General features: G+C 42.8%; 2 protein-coding genes across 4 annotated transcripts in view; one reads left to right on the top strand and one right to left on the bottom strand.

The window, feature by feature from the left end:
• LOC112110871 (carbonic anhydrase 13-like) overlaps positions 1-3,312 on the bottom strand; it is a 32,953-nt gene extending 29,641 nt beyond the window's left edge. For all 3 annotated transcript variants that reach the window (XM_024206081.3, XM_026662868.2, XM_024206082.3), the window contains exon 1: positions 3,221-3,312. In XM_024206081.3, the coding sequence (XP_024061849.2) occupies positions 3,221-3,251 (31 nt within the window). In that variant the 5' untranslated portion in view covers positions 3,252-3,312. The remainder of the gene's footprint in view (positions 1-3,220) is intronic.
• A 6,028-nt stretch (positions 3,313-9,340) lies between these two features.
• RBIS (ribosomal biogenesis factor) lies at positions 9,341-14,415 on the top strand. The gene is made up of 4 exons (XM_024206075.3): positions 9,341-9,392; positions 9,996-10,112; positions 13,169-13,285; positions 14,236-14,415. Exons 2-4 carry the CDS (start codon positions 9,999-10,001, stop codon positions 14,302-14,304), a joined length of 300 nt encoding a protein of 99 aa, XP_024061843.1. The 5' UTR covers positions 9,341-9,392; positions 9,996-9,998; the 3' UTR covers positions 14,305-14,415.
• Positions 14,416-14,445: the final 30 nt, after the last annotated feature.

Genomic DNA, 14,445 nt, shown 5'->3' with positions numbered 1-14,445 from the left:
TTGGTGACATAAATGCATTGGACAATCTGCGCTGACCATTTCATCCAGTTGGAACCAGGGAATATAGTGTATATCTATAGCTATATAGCATACCAGTGAGTATAGTGCATCTCTATATCTATCTATTTATACACAGGGACATACACACACAAATACAGTGTAATGCTTGAAAAAATTCACTTGCTCTCTTAACAGTGATAAGCAGAAAGCTTTCCCTGGCAGGTGGCACCTAAACCATCAATTTGTGCAAACATAAACTTTCATTTTAAAAAAAAAAGCTTTCATCTTTATGGATGCAAAGATCACATTTTGAATGTGAACTGAATGCAAAGCATTGCAGTTTTACCTTCCTGAATCTGCAGGGAGACAGCTTTAGTATCTTTGCTGCTCTTCAAATAGCAGCTTTGCCAAGCAGCAGCACACTGCTATTTGAAGAGCAGCAAAGACACTAAAAAGCTGTCTCCCTGCAGAATCAGGAAGACACAACTGCATTGGCAGAATGAAATTAAAACTAGTCGGTTTATAGAACATACTCGGAATCATGTAGAGCAGTGAAACTGTCAAGAATCACATCAATTTCATACTTCTGCTGCTCGGCAAAGCTCTGAGCAAGAACAGAGACAGGCAATGGAGAATCAAAAAGATGAGGAACTAAACAGAAATGTTGCTAGGGAGGAGTAGAGAGCAGATACCACTTCCACAGAGGCTGAATGGATTGACTAATGAAGATCTGCTAGTCTAGCAACAGCTGGGGGCTCTCAAAGGGGAGAAGAGAGAGAATATTGGTGGGGTTAAGGGGTGTGTGGAGTTTCAAGTTTATCAGTCACCAAGCAGAGCCTGATATGAGAGATTGGGGCCTCCACAGGGTCCAGGGACAGAAAACTGATAGACATTCCAACACCCTCCCCTTTCCCAGAAGCTGGGAGGGTGGAGAAGAAGGAGAGGAAGGGTATCTTATCGGGACCTTGCAGGTGGGGCCCAGAATCCTTGTTTTTCAGGTTTCATGCTCCATCAAGGAGGAGTTGTCATACATTATTCAATTTGGGGGAGGGGAGAGGGACAGGATAGAGTATAATGTATAACAATAGAGAACAAATCTAATCATTTCAGCATTGCCACATTTCAACATCACCCAACCATTCTGAAAAGTATATCCCCACAAGTACAGTGAAAACAGAGAGAGGTAGAGAAAGAAGGCAGAGACTTGCATTGCTATTCCTCCTGACTCCCAATCTATAAAAGACATAGTCACCATATAGCTACACGTTCACATTTCTCATTTGGTTACCTGTGTAGCAATGAAACAATTTCAGGTTTTTTAAGTTTTATTTATTTTATTAGGGATGCCTCTCTTCATGAACTCACTGAAAACAAAATCTTGAATTCTCCTTTCACTCACACTTGTGTCAACCAGGAGCAACTCCACTGAAGTCATTTGCCATTATAGATGAGAGGAAAATCATCCCCCAACACTAAGAACAAATAAATCAATCCTGAGAGTTCAGAGAAGATTGAGGGAAATCTGAAAACGTTTGAAAAAAAATCACTTGCCAACTCACCAGTGGTGAGCAGAAATAGGTCACATTCTGCTCTTACTTACAAAGGTGTAAATCCTGAGTAACTCTGACTTCAATGGAAGTATTTGGGATTTACATCTGTGTAACAAAGCAGAACTTAGCTGAAGTCAGTAAAAAATTCCTTAATACAATAGCTACAATTAACTCAACCATTTAAAAATACAGCTGATGTTGACTGTCCATATGCAAATTAAACAAGCATCATTCTAACAGGAACGTGCTTGAATAGTTTTGTAGGAACAATTATATTACTTAGCCATTAACCAATACACCGTTCTCATGGATCAGAGTATACACTAAAACACAGCTCTTCAATTTTCAATGTTCTGTAATTTATCTAGAGATGCAGCTCAACCTGCTGCATATTCCTTTGAGTTATACTCCATCCAGCTAAACTCTTACAAACACGATAGCTGCCAAAGTCATTTTAAAGTTTTAAATCCTCTAAGAGCGCAAATACATTTTCACTGTCTCTGTATCTACTTTTGATGACCAGCAGCCACTCACAATCTGGCAGTGCATCATCTGGATAACTCTTCTTATATGAAAGAAACAGTTACTGTCACTGAATCAGTGTATAAGGTAGTTTTTTCTTTTTATAATATAGGGCCATATTCTGCTATGCCTCCTCCACAAGTAGCCCCATTGATTTTAGTGGAGATATTCAGAGAGTAAGGCATCACTTAACTCCAGTAAAGATGGCAGATTCTGGCTCTTAGAATTTTGGTGCTTTGATACCATGCTCATTACAAATATGATTGATTGACTGGTTGATAGACAGATGTAGAAGCAAAAAGCAGGCTGTGAGGAACTAACATTTCTTTTACAAACACTCTCTTAGCAGTGCTAAATAGGAGAAAATAAAAATTAATACTGCAAAAATAAAAGGAGGGGGAATCAAATTCCAATAGAATAGTTATTAAATTGTTTACCATTTAGCTGATAAATATATACTTCCAAGTGCAAACACATTGCCATTAGCATGAAGAACTATTCTAATTAAAGCCGGTTGGTCTATTTCCACTAACAGCTATTACAGAGCTTGATAATAGGACAATATTTCTTATCCGAGGATAAAACCCTTATCTCTCAAGAGCAAAAATGTTCTAATGGGGAACTATTTGGCTGTGCTAAGAAAAAAAATAACCTGCCTAAGTCCCACTTCAAAACCTAATCTTTGACCCAAAGGTTGTGCTGCAGTGTTGACACTGCCTGGCACCAGGATGCCCCCTCTGGGGAAATGGGCAGGATCCACCTCACTCACCTGGAGTGAAAGAAACTCTCCCATGTTGAGTTGCCTCCTGCAGGGGCTCCCTAGCGTGACACCTGCTTGCTCAAGTCGGTGCTAATAACCACAAGAGAGAACGACCCAAGGACCATTACTGGGGCAGTACCAGCTCCAGCGGGGAAAAGCTGTTCAACCTGACAACTCAGCTCAGGCACCAAATTTCCCCTGCTCTCAACAGCAGCCTCGTCCCCTACAGCTCCCAGCGCCCGCGCTCAACCTCCTGCGGGCAGCCCCCTCACTGTAGAGGACGAAAAGTTGGAGCAAACTCTGGGGCAACCCCTGCTGCTGCCGAGCCAAGGTTGGCTTCTCTCACCTGGGCTCGCCCCCCTGCCCCCCAGGAGCTGTCCCCCCTCACCGTTGTGCTCGTCGTATCCCCAGTGCAGCATGGCCACCCACGTCCCTGCTTGCTGGCGAGGGGAGCAGAACGTCTGGCTGGCCGGAGCAAGACACAGGGCGCTCTGAAGGAGGCAGGCGGCGCCCAGAGGCTGATAAAGTCTGGTTGCGCGTCGGGAGCGGCCGGGCGCCGCTTGTAATTCCCACCTTCCGCCAGCTGGGGGACCTGGCCCCCTCCAGCGCGGAGTCACCTAGAGCAGGTAACATTGCTCGAGTAGCAACAGCCAGGACTGTGATTCCAACCGCTGATGGGATCATTTGTGTTCCTATTCATCAGGGATGGGCCTGAACACAAACCTTGGACCTGAAAAAGGCCAAGACTGTGAAGAGTTCAGATCTGGACCCAAACTTTGCTGTTCCCATCTGAGTTGTTTATTAATAGTGACATTTTTAACAGAGGATGTTTGCTTGCTGTCCAATGTTGCAGGGGGGTAAGTGGCACCTGATGGTGCTCAGCATCCTGCAGGATTAGGCTCCTCACCCATGCATCTAGATAAGCCCCAGTCCTGCAACTGGATCCAGGCAGGTGCAGGGGTCTGCCTGCACAGCTCCAATTGCAGGAGTGGGCTTTAAATAGTACAGGATGTGCAGCAAACTGACTTCATGTCAGTTAAAGGATTCAAAGCCTCTCCCCTCAAAAGCAAGAGAAAGAATCAAGAAAACACCTAAGTTATACCATACAGGAAAAGGCCTTGTAAATGTCTATGCATTTTATGACCCTCATCATCAGAGTAGCTGAGTATGTCCCAAGTATTTAACAATAAAAATAATCTCTCTCTTTCTTTCTTCCTTTCCAGGCCTATGGGGGGAAAAAACTGATTGTTTTATAGGGGAGGAGGTAAGGTGTTTGTTTGCTTTTAACACATTATCTATTTTGTGTGTGTGTGTGTGTGTGTGTGTGTGTGTGTGTGTGTGAAGCTGTGTCTGTGTGTGTGTGTGAAGCTGTGTCTGTCTTGGTATTGCCAAACAAAGCATTAAAAATCATGAGTTAGGCTTAAATACAATGAAATTGGCTTAAAAGGCCTGAACTGTGGTTTTGTTTGTTTTTACATAGGGGTTATTTTTCTTTGTTTTCTGAGGGTACACTTGGCTGTGCACACACATGCGAGCACATAACTGTGGTAATGATATGCACAAATTACCAATTCCGTGGCTAAATGTCATTTGCACAAACAGTCCCTGCAACAGTACATGTACAGTACTGAAAATCTGGCCCTAAAAGTAAGCATTTTTTATATTTTCTTTCCGGTCTTCATTGTAATAATTTTTAAAACAAAATACAATTATTGTCTAGACAAAGTTTTATGGGAACATTTCACATATAGTACAAAAAATTAGAAAATAAAATGAAGCCTAAACTACTCCTGAAGATTAAATAACTTCTTTCCAATGTACAACAAACTGCACATACTTTGCTAATGACTCTGAGTTCTACATTTGCTCTAGTTAGTTAATGAATTATGCATACCATTTATTTATATGCTACTCCATTTCTTTTTTCTTGCTGGTTTTGCTTGTTTACCTGGTTTACTGCAAGGAGATCCCTTGAAGATGATCTTGTAAGGATAAGTACTAAAGATGAATATTTTTAACTAGATTCAAGAAGGAATGTGGTTCCAAACAAGCAACCCAAAGGAAACCAAGAAAGTATTTTTATAAATTAGTTTTAACCTCGTAGCTAAGCACATTACATTCCATAGCTAGTCATGATTCAAGTAGAAAGCTGAATTATCCAATATTTAGGCTGAAAAATAAGAGCCACAGATTATATGCAATTTAAAAGAACCACTTGATTCTCTGATGTGTAGCATAACCAGAAAACCCTCAGGCTGATGTCCTGAGTAAAACAAAGTGCTGCCAAATGCAAATGGAATAGAGAAAATGTTTTGTGTTTTTTTAAATCTTTCAGTTATAGTAACTCAAGGGGTTATTTGTAACAATGATAGATACAAAATTTTCAGATGGAAGTGAGATTTCCAAGTTGATAGTATCCTTTTAAGTTACTCATTTGGGCCCGTATCCTGCAAAAATTTTCATGTGTGCTTGTAAACTTTACACACTGTTAGACCATTTGACTGCTCACAGTGTACAAAGTTAAGCATGCGGGTCTTTGCAGGATTGTCTTGTGTTTGAAAAACAACCTTCTACTGCTTTCTACGGGAGGAAAAGCTGTAGTTCTTTTCTAATGAACAAAGAGTTGGTGACACTGAAAAAGACTTGCTTTTTGTACCTACGGCAAGCAGAACAAAACACTGTTTGATATTACATTTTTTTTAATTAAATGCATCTATAATGCTATCATTTTGTTTACCCTACAAAATATTTGTTCATCATTTTCTTATTTGATATTTCTAAATGATTTGTGAAGTCTCTGTTGTTTTTCCACAGTGATGGAGAACAAATAGAATCATAGACTTTAAGGTCAGAAGGGACCATTATGATCATCTAGTCTGACCTCCTGCACAATGCAGGGCACAGAATCTCACCCACCCACTCCTGTATCAAACCTGTGTCTGAGCCATTGAAGTCCTCAAATTGTGGTTTAAAGACTTCAAGGTGCAGAGAATCTTCCAGCAAGTGACCCATGCCCCACGCAGCACAGGAAGGCGAAAACCCCCCAGGACTTCTGCCAATTTGCCCTGGAGGAAAATTCCTTTCCGACCCCAATATGGCGATCAGCTAAACCCTGAGCATGTGGGCAAGACTCACTAGCCAGACACCCAGGAAAGAATTCTCTGTAGTAACTCAAATCCCACCCCATCTAACATTCCATCACAAGCCATTGGGCATATTTACCGCTAGTAGTCAAAGACGAATTAATTGCCAAAATTAGGCTATCCCATTATACCATCTTCTCCATAAACTTATCAAGCTAGGACTTGAAACCAGATATATCTTTTGCCTCCACTACTCCCCTTGGAAGGCTGTTCCAGAACTTCACTCCTCTGATGGTTAGAAACCTTCATCTAATTTCAAGTCTAAACTTCCTAATGTCCAGTTTATATCCATTTGTTCTTGTGTCCACATTGGTACTGAGCTTAAATAATTCCTCTTCCTCCCTGGTATTTATTCCTCTGATATATTTATAGAGAGCAATCATATCTCCCCTCAGCCTTCTTTTGGTTAGGCTAAACAAGCCGAGCTCTTTGAGTCTCCTTTCATATGACAGGTTTTCAATTCCTTGGATCATCCTAGTAGCCCTTCTCTGAACCTGTTCCAGTTTGAATTCATCCTTCTTAAACATGGGAGACCAGAACTGCACACAGTATTCCAGATGAGGTCTCACCAGCGCCTTGTATAACAAACAGTACTAACACCTCCTTATCTCTACTGGAAATACCTCGCCTGATGCATCCCAAGACCGAATTAGCTTTTTTCACGGCCATATCACATTGGCAGCTCATAGTCATCCTGTGATCAACCAATACTCCGAGGTCCTTCTCCTCTTCTGTTACTTCCAACTGATGCCTCCCCAGCTTATAACAATAGTTCTTGTTATTAATCCCTAAATGCATGACCTTGCACTTTTCACTATTAAATTTCATCCTATTACTATTACTCCAGTTTACAAGGTCATCCAGATCTTCCTGTATGATATCCCAGTCCTTCTCTGTATTGGCAATACCTCCCAGCTTTGTGTCATCTGCAAACTTTATTAGCACATTTCCACTTTTTTTGCCAAGGTCAGTAATAAAAAGATTTAATAATATTGGTCCCAAAACCGATCCCTGAGGAACTCCACTAATAACCTCCCTCCAGCCTGACAATTCACCTTTCAGTACAACCCGTTGTAGTCTCCCCTTTAACCAGTTCTTTATCCACCTTTCAATCCACCTCTCCAAGCTACATGTACTATGAACCCCAGCTATTCTCACATAAAATTCCCATTAATAGAAGTCAGTGGGAGTTTTGAGTGATTGAGGATTGCAGAATCAAGCCCAGGACCATTAGCAGAGGCATTAGCCTGAGCTCTGGCCCCATTATCAGCACAGTAGGACTACTATTATGATATGAAGACTGAGAGAGGCTTCACCAGCAATGGTAGTGGACATCCACTATGGTTTGTAATAGCACGGATGTGCCTGTGCTAAGCTGTTTTTTCCAGATATCATCTGTTTTACAGCACCTAAAAGTGTGCTAGGAACTTTACAATAACATAAAAATTAGAAGATCTCAGCCCTGAAGAACTTACATTACAATAGAAATTCTATTGCTGTATTGCACCTCTCTGCCAAATGCTGTCTGTGAAAGAGATGGCACTCTGTGGTAGGTGTCATTGTAGAACATTCTGTTTCCTTTACCACAAACCTTTTCAAGGGCCTGCTGGAGTAACTGCTCAGTTGCTAAGCACAGCTACAGGTGGAGAATAAGGAGGAAAGAGCAGAGATATGCCCACTCTCTACCCAGGTCCTGCCATTTTGTAGCTTGTCCAACCCTCACCACTCCCTTTGTTAAGTGCGTATACATGTGGTTCTGCAGGCTACTACTGAATATAGAATTGCTTTTTACACCACACAACACAGCTGATTTGCTATTAGAAGCATTGCACATCATCTTTGCCTAGAGATTTTACAGCCACCCTAGCTGCATAAATGGGCTTAGGTTAGGCCCAGAAATATGGCCCAATCCTGAAGCTGATGTAAACACACAACTTCTGCTGTGATCAATGGGAGCTGAGTGTGGAGCACCCTGTAAAATTGGCCTTATTTCACACTGCTGAAGTAAGTTTAATGTTTTAAACAAGCTGAAAATTCCTGTCCATGCACTTAGTCGTATACATAGCTAGAACAGGTGATAAATACAGGATGGGAAATGGGAACAGAGAATAAAATCAGATCAGGCATGACATGTGGGTATTGCTGATAATGTTTTTAAGTCTTCAAGAGAAAGACATTCATTTTTGAAAAACATACACCAAAAATGAGGGCCTGAGGCTGCAAAACACCAAGCCCTGATTGCCTGCCCCCTGAGACTTGAGAGAGCTCAGCATCCCACAATCTCAGCCTCTTTTTTAGCCCTTTGTGAGGTTTCATTTCAAAACAGACATCTACCTTTGTAAAACACCCAAAAGCCTTCCCCCCCCCCTTTGGTTAATAACATTTTTAAATATAAAATCTTTCATCTAGGAAGTAGCAAAAGGCATGAGAATTGCACCGGTTAGGCAAGGAGGTGTCCTGCATTTCCATTCAAATATTTCTAAAAGCAAGTATGGTTAGAATGGGAAGGCAAGCAGATGGCACCATAGAAGTAACATTTATCACCTGTCAGAGGGGTAGCCGTGTTAGTCTGAATCTGTAAAAAGCAACAGAGGGTCCTGTGGCACCTTTAAGACTAACAGAGGTATTGGAGCATAAGCTTTCGTGAGTGAATACCCACTTCATCAGACGCCATTCACCCACGAAAGCTTATGCTCCAATACCTCTGTTAGTCTTAAAGGTGCCACAGGACCCTCTGTTGAATTTATCACCTGGATGCCGGATCGAGTCAATAGGCAAGCACTGTCTGTTACCCTGTGCTTGCCAAGTGCCGGGCACAGCCGGGTGGCTGATTGATCTCAGGGGCTGCCCCTGGCTCTTGGTGTGTAATTCAAGCAAGGCGTTAACAGCAGCATGGCAATAGCACACCCAAGTTCAAACACACGCGGGGGAACGCCGCTCCCTAGCGCTTGCTCCCGGTATGATTTCCTTCTGCCGCGTTGTCTAGCCTCCATTAGCCCCCACTAGCTTGTCCTGCCTCCCGCCCCACGCCCGCCTTTTGGCCGGTGGGCACCATGCTGCTGTTGACAGGGCAGCCTCATTGTTTTCTTTCCAACCTCCCAGCCCCCGCGGGAGCGGGACATTGGAGCCCGCCCGGGGGAAAGAGCAGGGCGCGTCCCTGGCTGGTAAGGCCGCCCCGGGCACATGGAAATGCGCAGCACGCAGTGGCGGAGTCCCCGCGTGATCCCCAGGCTCCCCCCGGGCAGCTGGTCCCCATCATCCAGCCGCTGCATGGGGACGCCAGGGCTGCTCTGGGGGCGGGGCCTCAGGATCGGGGTTTCCCTCCTCCGGGGAGGGGGAAATTCCCAGGAGCGCTCCTATGATGACGCAGGGCGCTCGCGCAGCCGCAGCCTGTGAGATCGGACGGCAGCCGCTGCGGTGAGTGCGCTGGGGGGGCGCGGGCACGTGGCGGGGGGAGCCCCTCGTGCGCCTGCCGAGGCTCGGCCCGGGGCGGGGGAGCGCGGGTCCGTGGGCCGGGGCGGGCAACGGGGCCGGTTTTACTGTGGAAGCGGGGAGCTGCCATGAGGCTGGAGGCCAGTGTTTGCCCGCGCCCGGCAGCGCACTCTGGCTGCGAGGGGGGATTCTGGCTCGACCTCGCCCGTTACTCATGTCTCGGGGGGTGGACACGCAAACGAAGCCTCCGCCTCCGCCCTTTCCCGAAAGAGTTACCGGTGGGGCAGGACCTGCACGAGCTGGGCCCAGAGACCTGGCAGCCGGGCTCGCAGCGCCGCTCAGCTGTCGCCAGGCTACCCCGCCGCTTGGCCTGGGACCCGCAGCCTCCTTTAGTCTGAGCTGCCCTTCCGCTCCGGCAAGCCTCCTTATGGCCGAAGTGATTCAATTTTAAACAAACCCCAGCCCTGCTCTTTCTTAGTGGGGTAGCAGGCCCAGAAACCGATGTTATTGGTGAAAAAGCTGGCACGGCCTCCAGCCGACACCGCCACATACTTACAAGGCGAACCTCGTTGTCTTACCACCTTCTAGGCCATGGGCAAGAACAAAGCCAAAGGGTCAAAGCCGAAGAGTGTCTTCCATGTGGCCAACACCAAATCCCTGAAGGCCAAGAATAAAGCTAAACCGGTCACAACAAATCTGAAGAAGGTTAGTAGGGCCACAGTAATAACCCTGTGCAAACATTTTTTTCTTCATATGTTGTTTTTGAGATCTCCACCAAGCATCTTTAGTAAAAACAAAAAAAGACCCATGGTACACAGGACCTGTACCATGGGTAGGGCCCTATCAAATTCACAGTGACAACAAATGCTTCGTGGACTGTGAAATCCGGTCTTGTGTGCGCTTTTACCCTATACTATACAGATTTCATGGGTGAGACCAGTGTTTTTCAAATTGGGGGTCCTGATCCAAAAGGGAGTTGTAGGGGAATCTCAAGGTTATTTTAAGGATGTCACACTCTTGCCATCCTTACTTCTGTGGTGCCTTCAGAGCTGGGTGGCCAGAGTGTGGCAGCTGCTGACTGAGGGACTAGCTCTGAAGACAGCAGCACAGAACTAAGGGTGGCAATACCATATCATGCCATCCTTACTTCTACGCTGCTGCTGGTGGTGACTTCGCCTTCACAGCTGGGCTCCTGGCCTGCAGCTGCTGCTCTCCAGCTGCCCAGCTCTGAAGGCAGTGTCGCTGCCAGCAGCTGCTGCTCTCCAGCTGCCCAGCTCTGAAGGCAGTGTCGCTGCCAGCAGCAGTGTCGCTGCCAGCAGCAGTGCAGAAGTAAGCGTAACAGTACTGCTAACCCCCTTACAATAATCTTGCGACATCCTCCCCACACACACAACTCCTTTTTGGGTCAGGACCCCTACAATTACACCACCATGAAATTGCAGATTTAAATAGCTGAAATCATGAAATTTACAATTTTTAAAATCATATGACCCGTGAAATTGACTAAAATGGACAGTGAACTTGTAGGGCCATCACCCACAGAACAGGGGCAAAAAGCCTTCAGTTTCCCACTATATAAAACATTAATGAGCATGGAGAGAGATGACTAAAAGCAAACATCAGAGGGGTAGCCGTGTTAGTCTGGCTCTGTAAAAGGCAACAGAGAGTCCTGTGGCACCTTTAAGACTAACAGATGTATTGGAGCATAAGCTTTCGTGGGTGAATACCCACTTCGTCAGACGCATTGATTCACCAATTGAGCTAGAACAGAAGACAGGATTATATGTGGATATCCTGAACTAATACTGGTTGATAGGAACTCCATTGACACAGCTACTTGAAACAAATGAGAAGAAAACATCACAAGAAGTAAGGTGCCACCAGACTCCTTGTTGTTTTTGTAGATACAGACTAACACGGCTACCCCCTGATACTTGATCACAAGAAGTAGACGTTTACACTAAACAATCAACTTGAAGTCTAGGGTGGGTTGTTGGGTTTTTAAGAACTTTGGGGACTACCCTTTGCCTCTAAGTCTTACTGCCCATTTTTGTGGTTTTGCCATTTTGTTTTCTTAAAAAAAAAACCAAAAAAACCTTGCCTTTATTGCTGCAAGACCTACAAAACCAAAAAGGGGAAGAGTTACTGGGTAAACAGTAAAACTGATTACATACCAAGCACTGTCAGAAACAGAAAACCTGACAGAAATAATCTAGGTTACTGGAATCTTTGTTACTAGAGCTGGTTGGAAATTTATTTAAAAAACTAGAAAACTGCATCTGTGTAAATGACAATTTTTGCAGAATTTTTTTTTTAGAACAACCCATTTTTTTTAAACCAGCTCTTGCTGAAGTTTCTAGGTGGGAGTATGATTTCTAAATTTAATGGTATTACCTTAATGAGTGCTGAAAGCTTGAAGGTTGTCCACAAAACTGTTCTATATACGCCCAATACAATGATTTCATACTGCTTTATCTTGGAAAGTGGTTTTGCAGCATGTTATTGATTACTGGGGAACATGACACTGAACAAGACTTAAGATGTGATCCCTGGCTTAATGAGCTTTCATTCTAAAATTAGGCAAAACTGTACTGTTCAGGTGATGCACTAGACTTGTTAGCCACCACGACTTGGCTTTGTTTTCCCAAAGCTTGTGTCACTCCTGAACTGCATAATCTGCCACAGAATTAAACTGTTAAGAATCTAATAAAGCAACAGCGAAGACATTTTTCCAGTATATATTTTCAAACTGTTGGAAAATGTATAGCTAAGCCAATGGTAATCACATTTTTTCTGAGGAAGGTGTTTAAGGAAAGACCTCTTAACTTTCCTGCTGCAAGTTATAGACAAAAGAGAACAAATCACTTAGTAGAAAGTTGGAATGTTACCAAAGCTATGGAATTAACAGTCACTCAAAGGGAAAATGTTGTGTGTCACTGGCACCTGAGGATGTTATTCAGATACAAAGATAACTTTCAGTGACAAACAATAGCAGCAAGCTTAAATTCAGGAATATCTAGAGGTGGAGCCAAATCTCCATTTTATATAGTATTTCGTATATAACAGTAAAACAGATTTGAGAATGCTGTTGTTACCAAAAAGTGGCCCATTAGATCAAGATGAGATGAGCAGTTACAAATTACAGGTATCTACCTACCTACCTGCTGATAGAAATAAAGAACCTGCCTGGACTGGGTGCTTCTTCATATTGGCTAAAATAAACTGAAGGTGTGACAGTTTGTCTGAACTAGTTTTCTGTTACGTGTTCCATTTCCAGAAGGAAATCTTTCTTCCCCTTTTATCTCCAATATAAACAAGTTAGCTTTGACCTATTTGTTAGATTTCTTTGCTAGTGATCCATTTATATGAAAGTTCTATTAAAAATTCACTATCTTTAATATTTACACATTCAAACAGTAGTACAATTAAAATATATTTTAAAGAACGTGCCCCACTCCAAGCAATTTTAAAGATAGAACCGTTGTAAATACACCTCTACCCCGATATAACATGAATTCGGATATAACGCGGTAAAGCAGCGCTGGGGGGGGGAGCGGGTGTTGCACAGTCCGGCGGATCAAAGCAAGTTCAATATAACGGAGTGTCACCTATAATGCAGTAAGATTTTTTTGGCTCCCGAGGACAGCGTTATATCGGAGTAGAGGTGTATGTATAATAAATAGGCTATGAATAAGCCTTAGCATCATATTAAGTTCGCTTACTGCCTTTGACTAACTTGTGCAATTTTTTCTCCTCTAAAGATAAACATTGTGAATGATGAAAAAGTTAGAACGGTAAATAAAGCATTTACTGAAGTACAGAAAGAAGTCAAACAACTATCAAAAGGCATTTCATCAAAATCTCAAAAGAGGCGTTGGGTAATAATTGAGTCCTATTTAATGCATCTTTGGTTGGGAGGGTAGTTGCAACCTCAGGTTAGAAAGATTCCAAAATTAAAGTTTAATTTTAATAAGTTTTTAGGTCTTGACTGAAAAAAAACACAGTTGTGACCCCATCATGAAGAGATGTCAAGTCTGCAAGCAACCTTAGCAGTTCTTCTGAGGGCACAAACTCCCTTCTTAGTCAGAAGAGAGGAAATAGTTGAGCATCACTAGATGCCAGAATGGATTTTTCATTTAATATCTGGATGTTTTAGTTGATCCTTTTACTGATGAGCTTTAAAAATTAATAAAATAATTTTTCAACTGGACACCTTGATTCATCGAGTTAACCCTTAACACAAATAGGCATAGAAAATAAAGGTGGTTGCTTTTGTAAGACATCATGGATCTCCTAGCTTGCCATTTGATGACAGTGTCAATATGAAAAAATTAATTTTTTTGTAAAAACATCAGCCCCACTTCTGCTCCAATTGCAGCTTCCTCATCAAAATATAACATTTTGAAACAATTTCTCTCTTTCTGGAGCACTAGTGGGGTCCTATTAATAATTCATGCAATCTCCCTGGAACAAGTTAGTGTGTTAGTCTCTGTGCAGTAATAATCTCCTTCACAATTTTAGATTTTGTTGACTAGAGCATTCAAGTTTATCTCCATTTTGGCTGTGTGTGTTACGGGCACAGATTTTTTTGGCTTTCCTCTGAAGCTTTAAGTATTGACCACTGGTCCATCTAGTCTAGCAAATCATATATTCCCATAAAGTGAATAAGTTATAAAAAACTTAGGATGTCTTGCAGTCCAATACACCAAGCTAATCAATCTTTCAGACAGCAAGTATTTGTTAGCTTTATATCTTCCAGCAATGAAATTTTTTATACAACCTCAGCTTCCTACTTTATGTAATTTTTTATTTTTTTTTTTATTTTCAGGTTTCCAAGCACCTGGAAAGTGAACCAGCTGATGTGGATGCAACTGCAAGCTTATTATCTCAGTTGTAATGCATAATGAAATATCTATGAATTTCAAAAGCAAAATTTACTGGCAAAAATCAGTGGATGGCACATAATGAATACTCTTTGTACAGTTTTATTAAAAAAATCTTGTTAATATACAAGCATTGGCACACTTTAATACAAACT

Source organism: Terrapene carolina, unplaced genomic scaffold (assembly GCF_002925995.2).
Source record: "Terrapene carolina triunguis isolate 2854851 unplaced genomic scaffold, T_m_triunguis-2.0 Scaffold58, whole genome shotgun sequence".
In the NCBI taxonomy this organism is placed as follows: domain Eukaryota; kingdom Metazoa; phylum Chordata; order Testudines; family Emydidae; genus Terrapene; species Terrapene triunguis.
This window is presented reverse-complemented; position numbering and strand designations above follow the sequence as displayed.

Bases quoted from the DNA above. Each gene is read 5' to 3' on its own strand.
- RBIS (XM_024206075.3), top strand. From the start codon at position 9,999: ATGGGCAAGAACAAAGCCAAAGGGTCAAAGCCGAAGAGTGTCTTCCAT. The intron at 10,113-13,168 runs GTTAGTAGGGCC...TCTCCTCTAAAG, and splicing joins TCACAACAAATCTGAAGAAG to ATAAACATTGTGAATGATGA. The intron at 13,286-14,235 runs GTAATAATTGAG...TTTTATTTTCAG, and splicing joins AATCTCAAAAGAGGCGTTGG to GTTTCCAAGCACCTGGAAAG.